This window comes from Bos taurus, chromosome 15 (assembly GCF_002263795.3).
Source record: "Bos taurus isolate L1 Dominette 01449 registration number 42190680 breed Hereford chromosome 15, ARS-UCD2.0, whole genome shotgun sequence".
In the NCBI taxonomy this organism is placed as follows: Eukaryota; Metazoa; Chordata; class Mammalia; order Artiodactyla; family Bovidae; genus Bos; species Bos taurus.
In genome coordinates, this window is record NC_037342.1 from 55,239,191 (window position 1) to 55,253,332 (window position 14,142).

The 14,142-nt window shown below is 39.6% G+C and overlaps 1 protein-coding gene across 5 annotated transcripts in view; it reads left to right on the forward strand.

The window, feature by feature from the left end:
• UVRAG (UV radiation resistance associated) overlaps nucleotides 1-14,142 on the forward strand; it is a 328,758-nt gene that overhangs the window by 27,157 nt on the left and 287,459 nt on the right. For 4 of the 5 annotated variants that reach the window (XM_015474813.3, XM_059874961.1, NM_001193026.1 and 1 more), the window contains exon 2: nucleotides 9,536-9,653. In XM_015474813.3, coding sequence (XP_015330299.1) covers nucleotides 9,536-9,653 — 118 coding nt within the window. Of the gene's footprint in view, nucleotides 1-8,882; nucleotides 9,257-9,535; nucleotides 9,654-14,142 lie in introns of those variants that run through there. The other variant, XM_059874959.1, reaches the window with a different exon arrangement.

A 14,142-nucleotide genomic window follows, 5' to 3' on the forward strand; every position in this document is an offset into this window, starting at 1 on the left:
ACAGGAGACAGGGATCAAGACCATCCCCAAGAAAAAGAAATGCAAAAAAGCAAAATGGCTATCTGAGGAGGCCTTACAAATAGCTGTGAAAAGAAGGGAAGTGGAAAGCAAAGGGGAAAAGGAAAGATATACCCATTTGAATGCAGAATTCCAAAGAACAGCAAAGAGAGATAAGAAAGCCTTCCTCAGTGATCAGTGCAAAGAAATAGAAGAAAACAATAGAATGGGAAAGACTAGAGATCCTTACCGAGGGATGACTGAATTCTGAGAAAGAGCATCCAATAAAGAGGTCCAGGTAACTTTGTGATTCAGCTTCAGAAGTCACATGACATCATTTCTACCATAGTCACAGGCCTGTTGTCATTTAAGGGGGAGGGAACATAGACCTCATTTCGTACAGGAGAAGTGGCAGCCTCACACTGGAAGCGAGCATGTGGGATGGGATGTATTAGTGGGACCATTCTTTGGAAACTGCAGTCTCCATAAGCTGGACTATTTGTTTTGGTGTGCATATCTTTATGAGTAGGATTATGCATCTTCTCATATGGTTACTGACCATTTCCATTTCTTTTCTGGTGGTCTGCCTTTTTATATCCTTTGCCCCCTTTTCTATAGGACCTCTTGAGAGTCCCTTGGACTGCAAGGAGATCCAACCAGTCCATTCTGAAGGAGATCAGCCCTGGGATTTCTTTGGAGGGAATGATGCTAAAGCTGAAACTCCAATACTTTGGCCACCTCATGCGAAGAGTTGACTCATTGGAAAAGACTCTGATGCTGGGAGGGATTGGGGGCAGGAGGAGAAGGGGACGACAGAGGATGAGATGGCTGGATGGGATCACTGACTCGATGGACGTGAGTCTGAGTGAACTCCAGGAGTTGGTGATGGACAGGGAGGCCTGGCGTGCTGCGATTCATGGGGTTGCAAAGAGTTGGACATGACTGAGCAACTGATCTGATCTGAACTGATAGTTGATGGATTGTATTGTTGATTTGTAAGAGCTCTTGTAGAGCTACGCATATTAGACTCAAAATTTGCTTAGAAGATACCTCACTGTGGTCTTGGGAGCCATAAAAGGTATGTGGTGGGTGGTAGTTTAGTTTGGTGATGGTGGAGATTTGTGGAGTCTTTATATTTAAGAACCACGGTGTTGGGAAAGAGCAGTTAGCCAAGATGGCGGTGGTCAGGCTCTCTCGCCCAACTCCCTTTCACTCCCGCCCCGTGTTCCCTTGCTCTGGCCCCACATTCTGTAACAGTTTCTATGCATGGTTATTTAACAGCTGAGGTCATTTATAGCACTGGGCATGCACATCATGCCTATATGAGCACCACCAGAAAAGCCCTTGCTGTGTCTTGTGGCAGCGGCAGCCATTAGAGGATAAAGCATGTCTGCCTTGCTGCTGCGAATAAAGAATGTTCGCAGTTCTTATGGCTCCTCGCATCTTCTTTCAGCTTCTTCCTATCTGCTTCCTCGCTCTCGCTTTGCCTACCCTGGGTTCAGTGAACAGCGAGACACTTAGTTACTCTTGTTTTAATAAGCAAGGAGGGAGGAGGATAGCCATCATCAGTCTCCCTGAGTCACTCTCCAGCAGAGAGGAGGAAAACATCACATTTCTCTTTGGTCATTTTTATACCTCAGAAGCCAGACCAAGTTTCAGTTCAGTTCAGTTGCTCAGTCGTGTCTGACTCTTTGCGACCCCATGACCAAGTTTAGATACCAGCAAAGGAAAGATAACATTTGGGGAGAACATAGAACACCAGTGGCCTACTTTACTACTAAAAGTTGCTTTGGTTTTCCTTTAGTTCTGAGGTGTTGTTTCGACTTGCTGTCACCAAGGATGAAGTTCAAAATTGTATCAATAAAAATGGATTGACCCATCAGAAATTACCATTTTCTAAAATATGGGGATGTTTAACAAAACATTTCTTTGTACCTTGCAGCTAAATTAGAATGTTACTTTTCATTTACTAACCTGTTAGTGGGAAAAATTCTTGATAAACAGTTATGATATAAGTGTTCTCTAGTTATAATCTTCAACAGTTTTATCAGGACAGGGTTGGTTTCTGTCATTATTCTCATTTTAGGTAGGATTTGGTCATACTGACAGAGACTAAAATTCCTTTGGCAGGACTTTTATTTTTTTTTATTAAAGTATACTGCTGCTGCTGCTGCTAAGTCACTTCAGTCATGTCCGACTCTGTGCGACTCCATAGACGGCAGCCCACCAGGCTCCCCCGTCCCTGGGATTCTCCAGGCAAGAATACTGGAGTGGGTTGCCATTTCCTTCTCCAATGCATGAAAGTGAAAAGTGAAAGTGAAGTTGCTCAGTACTTCACTTAGTACTGACAGAGACTAAAATTCTTTTGGCAGGACTTTTATTTTTTTTATTAAAGTATGCTGCTGCTGCTGCTGCTAAGTCGCTTCAGTTGTGTCCGACCCTTAGCGACCCTATGGACTGCAGCCTACCAGGCTCCTCCGTCCATGGGATTTTCCAGGCAAGAGTACTGGAGTGGAGTGCCATTGCCTTCTCCGTTATTAAAGTATAGTTGACTTAATATTAATTTCAGGCGTAGAACATAGTGATTCTGCTTTTTGCAGGTTATACTCCATGAATAGTTGTTACAAGATAATGGTTGTAATTCCCTCTGCTATACACTGCATCCTTGTTGCTTATCCATTTTGTACATAGTAGTTTGTATCTCTTACCTTACTCTTGGAATGCCTTATTTCTGTCTTGCTCCAGGTTTCTGAACTCTGCTCTCTTGCAGTTTCCATCTCAGGTTTCACTATGATGTAAAGATGACAGCCAGCATCTCTAGCCCTATATCCTTCCAGGTTCTAGGCCAGTAGGGGGGGAAAAGAATTTAATCGACTATTTAATACAACTTCTAGGTTTTCCACGGATCCTAATTGTGTTGTTATGGTCAGGGGGAGGGAATGATCAGGGCTGACTGACCTGACCTGAGTCACATGATCCTCCTTGGAGTTGGAAGTGGGATTAATTCTACAGTAGATTGATAGCAGAGGAGGGTAGTTCTACAGAGGAATATCTGAGGTGTTTTTGTTCTTTTTTGTTGTTTGTTTGTTTTTTAAACCAAATAGATGCTGGGCAAGATAAAACAGCAAAATTTTAAAAGGCAAAAAAAGTTCTTTAATCTACTGTGGGTACATTTTGGGCTTCCCTTGTGGCTCAGCTGGTAAACAATCCGCCTACAATGCGGGAGACCTGGGTTTGAAGATCCCCTGGAGAATGGAAAGGCTACCCACTCCAGTATTCTGGCCTGGAGAATTCCATGGACTGTATAGTCCATGGGATCGCAAAGTCGGACACGACTGAGTGACTTTCACTCAGGTTTTAAAGCAGTTTTCTAAGAACATTAGTACTGTTAACAAGAAAATCCAACCCTTTTAGATTCTTTAGGGGCATCAATTTACAATCATACTAGTGTAATGCTTGTTTACTTAAGCAGATGTTTCAAATGTAGAAAACATGCCAATGAAGTCTTGTTTTAGAATTTATACTTGAGAGATTTGTTTAAAAAAGAAAAAAAAGGTTGAGGGATTTAGGATCATTCCGGTTTCTTTCCCACTGCCAACATTTCAGGTAGCAGAATTGTGCTCTAGCTATAATACATCAGTCTTGCAAATAAAAGCTGAATAAGATTTTATTCTAGTGATTGTTTTTAACCTTGATATAGAATGTTTTTTAGGTAGTGCTTCAAAGACTTTAAAGCCATTTTAATTCCAACTTAAAAATTAAAATCTATTCAAATTTGGGAATAGATGTTTTTAGAGTATAATTGGCTGCCTAAAGCTACTGCTGTAGAAAGAGATGCAAAGAGCCTTTTTTAACTGTGAATGCTTAAAGCTTTAAGAAAGTGTGAGGTGATTGGGCAGTTTAAGAAACTGCATGGAATGTTATCTTAAAGAGTAATCTGGGACTTTCCTGGTGGTCCAGTGGTTAAGAATCCCCACCTGCCAATTTGGGGAACACTGTTCGATCCCTAGACCAGGAGGATTCCACATGGCATAGGTCAGCTCAGCCCGTGGGCCACAGCTACTGAGCCTGTGCTCTAGAGCCCATGCTCTGCAATAAGAGATGTCACCACAATGAGAATCCCACGTGCTGCAACTAGAGAAAGTGCATGCATAATAATGAAGACCCAGCACAGCCAAAAACAAAGAGTAATTCCAAAGTTGGCATAAATTTTAATTACTTACTGTTTTTACTTTTCTGAGATATTTGAGCCAGTTTAGATCATAAGACGGATTTGAATTTATCTTTGGATGGGCCATTGAAGAGATAATCTGATACTTAATTCTGTTTAGACAAGGTCTAAAGCAGTACATTTATGCTTGATGTTGCCTCCAGGCCATGAATTCCTGGTGCCTGGTATACCTTGGTACAGTTACAGGTAGGTAGGTGAATGCTGAGAATTTGCTGTAGTCCAGAAGCACTGCTAAGATTTGACCCCCACTTTCAGTTCTGAGGTCCAGTCTTAGGTTTGAAGTGCTCTGTATTCTCCCACCATCTCATGGGTGGGTGTCACAATCCACTATGGGTTCCAGGCCACTCAGGTTCATTGCACGACCTAGGTCATACCAAGCCCTTCTTGACTGTGTTAATTGTCTGGATATGTATCAGTTCAGTTCAGTTGCTCAGTCGTGTCCAACTCTTTGCAACCTCATGAACCACAGCACACCAGGCCTCCCTGTCCATCACCAACTCCTGGAGTTCACTCAAATCCAGCCCATTGAGTTGGTGATGCCATCCAACCATCTCATCCTCTGTCATCCCCTTCTCCTCCTGCCCTCAATCTTTCCCAGCATCAGATTCTTTTCCAATCAGTCAACTCTTCGCATCAGATGGCCAAAGTATTGGAGTTTCAGTTTCAACATCAGCCTTCCATTGAACACCCAGGATTGATCTCCTTTAGGATGGACTGATTGGATCTCCTTGCAGTCCAAGGGACTCTCAAGAGTCTTCTCCAACACCACAGTTCAAAAGCATAAATTTTTCAGCACTCAGCCTTCTTTATAGTCCAACTCTCACATCTATACATGACCACTGGAAAAACCATAGCCTTGACTAGATGGACCTTTGCTGACAAAGTAATGTCTCTGCTTTTCAATATGCTGTCTAGGCTGGTTATAAGTTTCCTTCCAAGGAGTAAGTGTCTTTTAATTTCATGGCTGAAGTCACCATCTGCAGTGATTTTGGACATGTATAAATTCAATCAAAAACCATTTGTTGTGTTCCTACTATTTGCTAGTTATTCATCTAGGTGCTAGAGATACAGCAGTTAATAAAACAAATCTCACCCGTATAGAACTTTTAGTCTAGTTGGGAAAACAGACAAATATTTGAAACTATCTGTAATTATACATTGTTTTGGTCAAGTACAGATGTTCTGGAGAACTGAGAACTAGAGAGGATCCTTTAGGTCACCTTGATTTCTTTAATATTTCCTAGGTTCATAGGGTAGTAATTTGGGCAAAGGTGGGTGATATAGCCTAAGACTGGTGGTAATTTTTGGTATTGCTGTTATATTTTTGACTAGGTTTAGTTGATTTAAACTTTTCTTATTTAACTTTATTTTTTGATTGTGTAAATCATTCTTACGGTACAGAAGGCAAAACCACATAGCGAAGTATCAGGGAAGTCTTGCTTATATCTCTGTTCCCTCCAACCTCTTCTCACCCCCATAGGTCATTTTCTGAGTTTCTGGTTTAACCTTCCAGTGTTTCTTTTTAATTGCATTAAACCTTGGGGGAAGGGGAGGAAGGAAGGAGATGGGAGACTGAAGGAAGGAGATGAATGGGTGGGGATGGAAGAGAGGAGCTCTGTTTAAATAATATTTGTGAAGTGTTGTTTTACTGGCATTCTTTGTCCCCTTTCCACTCCTAGTTCTGAAAAAAGGCAATAAATAGCTTATCATTTTTTAAAATTTTGGAATAATTTTAGATTTACAGAGAAGTTGCAAAGACAGTACACAGAATTCCCTTCGTTCAGTTTTCCCTAAGGCTAGTATCATACATTACCATTTTACATTTTTCAAAACTAAAAATTAACATTAGCATGTAATAATTATTATTATTAATTCTTATTTATTTTTGAGGTTTAGTTGATTTATAATATCCTGTTAGTTCCAGGTGTACAGCACAGTGACTCAGTTATACAGACAAACACACACACACATTCTTCTGTTTCTTTATTTTTGACTGCATTGGCTCTTCATTGCAGTATGCAGGCTTTCTCTAGTTGTGGCAGGCAGGGAGTTCTCTAGTGGGCTATAGAGTGCGGGCTCAGTAGCTGTGGCTCACGAAGCTTAGTTGTCCCGTGGCATGTGGGATCTTAGTTCCCTGCATTAGCTGGCAGATTCTTAACCACTGGACCACCAGGGAAGTCCCATATATATTCTTCTTTATCTTTTTTTAAAAAAATATACTCTTCTTTATATTTTCTTTTCTAATAGATCATTACAAAATGTTGAGTATAGTTCCCTGTGCATAGTAGGTCCTTTGGCATATTATTAATATTGTTAATCTAATTTATTAAAGTTTCAGTTCAGTTGCTCAGTCATGTCTGATTCTTTGCGACCCCATGGACTGCTGCATGCCAGGCTTCCCTGTCCATCACCAACTCTGAGAGCTTGCTCAAACTCAGGTCCATCGAGTCTGTGATGCCATCCAACCATCTCATCCTCTGTCGTTCCCTTCTCCTACCTTCAGTTTTCCCCAGCATCAGGGTCTTTTCCAGTGAGTCAGTTCTTTGCATCAGGTGGCCAAAGTATTGGAGTTTCAGCTTCAGCATCAGCCCTTCCAATGAATATTCAGGACTGATTTCCTTTAGGATGGACTGGTTGGATCTCCTTGCAGTCCAAAGGACTCTCAAGAGCCTTCTCCAACACCACAGTTCAAAAGCATCAGTTGTTCAGTGCTCAGCCTTCTTTATGGTCCAACTCTCATATACATGACTACTAGAAAAACCATAGCTTTGACTAGACGGACCTTTGTTGGCAAAGTAATGTCTCTGCTTTTTAATAAGCTGTCTAGGTTGGGTCACAGCTTTTCTTCTAAGGAGCAAGCATCTTTTAATTTCATGGCTGCAGTCACCATCTGCAGTGATTTTGGAGCCCCAAAAATAAAGTCTCTCACCTTCTACTGTTTCTCCATCTATTTGCCATGAAGTGATGGGACCAGATGCCATGATCTTAGTTTTCTGAATGTTGAATTTTAAGCCAGCTTTTTCATTCTCCTCTTTCACTTTCATCAAGGGGCTCTCTAGTTCTTCTTCGCTTTGTGCCATAAGTGTGGTGTTATCTGCGTATCTGAGGTTATTGATATTTCTCCCGGCAGTCTTGATTTTAGCTTGTGCATCATACAGCCTGGCATTTCGCATGTTTAATATTTTTAAAAATAATCAGCTTTCTGATAAAATTGGAATGAATATTTTAAAGAGGAAACCAAGACAAAGGGCACAAGAGGTCCCCGTGTATATTTACTGCCTTCACCAAGATTACATCCATAATTTACCCGAGTGTTGATTTCCTTTGTTTGTTCCAGTTGTTTAATGAAAATACTTATCTTAGTGCTTCAGATATCACAAAAAAAGTAAATTACAGGCCAATATCACTGATGAACACAGATGCCAAAATCCTGAGCAAAATGCAGACAGACTCTAACAATACATTGAAAGATTCATACACCATGGTCAAGTGGGGTTTATCTCAGGGATGCAAAGATTTTTCAGTATACACAAATCAATTGGTGTGATACATCATATAAACAAATTGAAAGATAAAATCCATATGGTAATCTCAGTAGATAGCTCTGAGGAGCTAGCATTGGCAAAAACATGGATCTAGGACCTTACATGATCTTTTTCATGGAACAGTAAACAGTCACTTGTGACCGGGGGTTAGGTGTGTGGAAGATCTAATGGGAAGTAAGGATCGAGTATGGAGAGGTTGGATTGTGCAAGGCTTTGAAGGGAATAATGGGAAGTTTGTACTTTATGCCGGAGGCTGTGGGTAATGTTTTCAGGTCTTTGAATAGAGGACCAAGATTGGAATCTTTTGGCAAAATAGATGTGATTATTATGTATGCAGGCTATTAGTGGTTCCTGTCAATTTAAAGTCTTGTCTCAGAAGGCTAATGAAAAATATGTGGTTGGAGGAAATAGTCACTGTAATCTAGGGTGTGAAATGGAAACCTTTGGCAGATTGTAGAAATATAAGTCTTTTAAAGTAACCCCTAAGAACTTTTTATAAACACATTTGGGGGTTTTTCATACTTAGAATGTTAAATAAATTTATTAGACAATAACCTTCTCTGTCCAAGAATCTTAACCTCTAGACTGGGAGAAAGGATTAGGTTGCTGTGTGCATGGAAAGGAATAACTGTGCTTTGCTGGCTGACTGCACCTGTAATTGATGATGGACTTACCGCAGCAAAGTGGGCTTTCGGCCTAAAGGGAAAGCTTTAAGCATATTTTAAAACTGAGCACTTGGTTTCTATTTTTCAGTCTCTGAAATAATCTGACACAGGGAACTAGCTATTGAGAATGAATCTGTTGTGCTCAGACTTGACTGCCAACTTTTCTGTTTTATACCAAATGACTTGGCTATCTGTTAAGGTATCTTAAGGTATTCTGTACTCTGTAGCTCAGTGGTAAAGAATCTGCGTGCAGTGCAGGAGACCCGGGTTTGATCCCTGGTTTGAGCAGATCCCCTAGAGAAGGGAATGCCTACCCACTCCATTATTCTTGCCTGGAGAAATCCCATGGACAGAGGAGCTTGGCAGACTACAGTTCATGGGGTCGCAGAGTTGGACACAACTGCACAACTAACACTTAGGCATCTTATATTTTTGTTGATTTCTCCTATTGCTTTTGGAGCTTTTGCATTTCCAACACTTATGACTTCAAATAATTTTTGCATCTAGTTGGAGGAAGGCCTGATGAAAAAATAGGGACTGGTTGACTGATGGTCGAGTGAGAATTTAAGCTGACAACAGTTGGGTTACTGGGCTGATGAAGTGAACAGTGTTAGTTACTTTTTTTTTTTTTTGTCTTTGCCTTCTTTTCTTGGTTGTAACAGATGATCTGGCATCAGACTGAACTAGCAACAGAGCTGTGTGTATGTAATAATTGCTAATTTTGTGTTGGTGTGAGTTGGACTTTGCATCCTTCTGATGGGAAAAAAGCAAATTACTGCTTAGTTAATATTCCAGGAAATACTGATGCTATTCTACAGGTATATAGGATTTATATAATATTTATACTTTTCAAGAATATTTCATTTCTGTTATTTCATGCTTCCAACAGCTTTGTAAATGATATAGGGCAAGAATAACTCCTATTTAACAGAAGAGATATTGAGGCATAAATAAAAGACTGGGTTAAGGTTGCTGGCTCAACAAATAAATGACTGGGACAACTTACTAAATTTTATCTTTGAATTGTAGCTTTCAGAAAGTTTTAGAAGAGGGAAAAACTGAATACTCCTCTTTTTTTGTTCTTCTTTATGTTTCAGCGTCGTCTTAGACATCTTCGGAACATTGCTGCCCGGAACATTGTTAATAGGAATGGCCATCAGCTCCTTGATACCTACTTCACACTTCACTTGTGTAACACTGAAAAGGTATACAAAGGTAAGAGAATCTGACTTGCCACCCACAGATCGTTAGATCTCATTTTTATTCTTTTGTAACACAAATGATTCTCTGCATCCCTTGCTAGTATTGCTTATTAGAAAACTAAGTTGTCATGCTGTCTGAAAATATTTCTTGAGAAGTTGTTACATATATTGAAGAAACATGTCTTTTGGCTAGTTCTTTTGGATAGCTGAGCCTTACAATGATAAATTTATCATTCCTTTATAATGTTTAATTATTCAGTAGCTGTCATTTGAAATAGGTTACTTGAGTCTAGTATCTAGTACTAATTTGCTTGTCTTTAAAATATAATTGATTCCTTTAGTCTTGTGGTAAAATTTGGACCCAGTTCATATCTTATCATATCTGTAATTCTTTGTGTATATGGACTCATTTTTAGAATTGCATGGTTTCTTTGAATTCATTTCCTCATACTGAAATGTGGATTCTTCCGTAAGTGATAATTCTAAGAGGACATCAGATATTTGATTCAGAATCCCAAGCATCTTTTGAATACATATTAGGCAAAAGACACTTTGACATAATCAGTTGACTTATGTTAAAAACTGTAAAAGAAGAAAAATGTTATAATGGCAGGAATATTGTATTAGGATTAAAACTACATTGATATTAGTTCTGGCTATTTCAGCTAGTATATAACTATATACAGCTATGTACCAGTAAGTAACTATATACCAACTATATACCAGTATATATACTATATACTGAAATAGCTTGCTATGTAATTTTTGGACAAGGAAAAAAGGACTGTAAATTCCACCATTTTTACAGTTTTATTTTCATTCTTCGGTTTCGTTCTAACCACTGCATATTTTTAAAACAATTGTATTAATCTGAACGAGTAACTCTAGCTACTATAACAAATGCTATGAGTCGTTCAGTGTCTTGACATAATAAAATTCTTAAACACTAAGTTCAGTGTTTGCACAATCTCTGGGAGATGTTGAAGGACAGGAAAGCCTGGCGTGCTGTAATCCATGGGGTCGCAACGAGTCAACGCAACTGAGCAACTGAACAAAGTTGCTCAAAAGTGTAGGTGTTACTTATCAGATGCTGGCCTGGCAGTTCTCCTTTGACTGGTGGCTCAGGTATCCAGGCTGCTTCTCTTTTGGAATGATGCTTCTGGTATGGCAAGGGAGAGGGATTATTTGAGGGAGATTTTTAAATGTAAGTGTTCTACATCAATTCCATGACATTCCCTTAGCCATATATCAGTTACATCATCCTTTTTAGGTGAACAGGGGATGGGAAAATATTGTCTTCTTATGTGTCCAGAAGAAAAATGAAACAGTTTGATCACTATCTGTGCTAAGGTAGAAGTATTTTTGCAGATCTTATTACATTTGGTCTGCTGCTCACTAATTGGCTTCATCACTAGCAATATATGACAATGCCAAAGTACTTTACATTTTTTATAGGTTCCATGTAATTAGTTCTTGGTTGTCTTTGTTAGAACTTCTGTGTTCTTGCTCCAGTGTTACCTCTGATAATAGTTACTGACATTGAACTTAGTACATTTTAAGTATTTGGTAAATGATAGCAATTATTATTGGAATTGTAATGTTAACAGGCATAATAGTAGTTTCTAAAGAGTAGTCATGGGACTGGTTGATGACCATGATATAAAAACTTGTCCAAGAGATACAATGAAAACAAAGTGATTTTTTTGTTGTTGTTCTTTTTCTTGTCCTCTCTAGTTCACTTTATATCTTGAGCTTAGAAGTTATTATGGAATATTTCTGTTGTTTTTTTTTTTTTGGACTGTTTCTTGAAGTTATTTCAATAAAATGGTTATTAACACAATAAGGGACTAGCAGGTTTCAGACCACAGGGAAGTTCAGTGTCTAGTAGTGGTATTGGGTCTGTCACTGACTGGCAAGCCCTTTGGCTGCGGCATTTAGTTCCTCTTGTGTGCTGTTGATTTATTTCTAAAATGAGAGGATTGATGATTTCTGAAACTTCCCTCTGCTCCAGAATGTCATGGTTGAGTGAAGTCTATTGACATAATAGACTTGTTGGGCCCGCATGTTCGGCTCTGTAACTTTTCACTGCCATAGGAGGAACCAGAAAACTCTTTCCTTAGTAAGCCTAATTAATACCACCCTGAAATTAAAAGATGCTTACTCCTTGGAAGGAAAATTATGACCAACCCAGACAGCATATTAAAAAGCAGAGACATTACTTTGCCAACAAAGGTCTGTCTAGTCAAGGCTATGGTTTTTCCAGTGGTCATGTATGGATGTGAGAGTTGGACTGTGAAGAAAGCTGAGTGCTAAAGAATTGATGATTTTGAACTGTGGTGCTGGAGAAGACTCTTGCAAATCCCTTGGACTGCAAGGAGATCCAACCAGTCCATCCTAAAGGAGATCAGTCCTGGGTGTTCATTGGAAGGACTGATGTTGAAGCTGAAACTCCAGTATTTTGGCCACCTCATGCAAAGAGTTGACTCACTGGAAAAGACCCTGAGGCTGGGAGGGATTGGGGGCAGGAGGAGAAGGGGACGACAGAAGATGAGATGGCTGGATGGCATCACTGACTCGATGGACATAAGTTTGGGTAAACTCCGGGAGTTGGTGATGGACAGGGAGGCTTGGCGTGCTGCAATTCATAGGGTCACAAAGAGTTGGACATGACTGAGTGACTGAACTGAACTGTCTTCTTGGAGCTGTGATGATAAACTTGGATATTCATTGCATGATCATTATGTGGCCCTTGGTGTAGGATGACCACAATGGAAGGCCTATGGGCTCTTCTTAAAAGCCACCTGTACCACCTACCTAGTGGCATCATTTCTCAGTTTCAAAAGAAGTTTGTTTTTGTTTTTTTTTTTAATTGGAAGAATATCTGAAATGCTGATTTCTTAGTTATTCTTTTATTTCAGCTGAATTCACAGCAGAGCATAAGAAGTTATGAGTGAGTCTTTTTGATTTTTGACACTTTTTTTTAGTGCTCTTAGGAGATTGTCTATTTCTCAGGTAGTTCAATTGAACACCATTTATTACATTCTCAGAGAACAAAGCTTTGTGTTAATGGATGAGGAACTAGATTCTAATCCTGCTTTCTTCTTAATCTTGGAAGTTTTATAAAATCAAGTTTGTTCTTCAGCCATAGTTATTTCTCCCCCATGAAATGTGCCTGTGCTTTCCTGGAATACCAACCAGTTATTTTGATACACTAGAAGATGACCTCTACATAGTTCAGTTTGGTGGTCTCATGCATGTGTCATAATTTCAAATATCACTTGTCACTCTAACAGCTTACAAATGTGTTTCTTTAGCTTCGCCTCCCCTCTGAACTCATACTCATGTATTCGGTTGCCTACTGTGCATCTCCATTTGGAGCCTAGGAGGTGACTTAAACTTGATAGATTCAACAGTGAGTCTGATGTTCTAACTCTGATCTGTCTCCTGTATTCATCCCTCTGTCAGAAAATGGCACCTCTTTCCATTGGCTTGGCCAGAAACCTTGGAATCACCCTGCATTGTCCTCTTTTATATTCCATACCCAATTTTTCAGCAGATGTTTTTGGTTCTTACTACCAAATATATCTATAATCTTCTCTTTTCTTACTACCTCCAAACTATCGTGCGTGAGTTGCTGAAGTAGACTTCTAACAGGTCTGTCTGCCCAAGCATTCTTTTCAGTGTGGTCTCAACCAAGATCCTTTAAGATGAAAGTCAGGTCCTGTTATTCCTCCCCCCAAACCCTCCAGTGGCTTCCTGTTTCATTCAGAGTAAAAGCTGAAGTTCTTTTTGTTTCCTAGGCCTTCATGAACTGGCCGTCTGTCACCTCTTGGCACTTACCTCTTTCTCCTCTTCTAGTTCTCTCTGTTCCATGCCTCCTGCCCTTCTTGCCTTCCTTGAATTCAAATCGGCTTCAGTTTAAGGCACCTGCCCGGACTCTCCTCCTGATGGCCACACGACTAGCTCCTCTGCCTTCTTCACTCCAGATGTTTCCTCAGAGAAACTCTGCTTGATCACTGACTAACCCTTTTAAAAATTGTGACTCTTCTCCCCGTCTATTGTGTTGGATTTTTCTCCACAATACTCCAGATCGTCTGACATAACTGTATGTTTACTTATTTGCTGAATGCATGTCTCTCCACTAAATGTAAGCTCCATTTGAGTAGAAACTTCTGGGTCAGTTTTGTTCACCGCACTGTTTCCAATACTTGGAATAATGCTTGGCACAAAGTAAGCCCCCAGATATTTTCATTTAATTTTTGAATAGCTAATACAGTCCATGGCTCAAAAAATATATATGAAGGTTTATATTAAAATCTTCCTCTCACCTGTTCCGTCTTGCTAGTTTTTTGCTGTACCCTGAGATTCTTTATGCAATTGTGAGTAAAAATTGTACCAATTGTATATGTATATATATATTTCTGTGCCTTGCATTTTTCACTTAATATATTTTAGATGTCTTCCCATATAATTTCATAAAGAGCTTCTCTAATTTTCTTTTT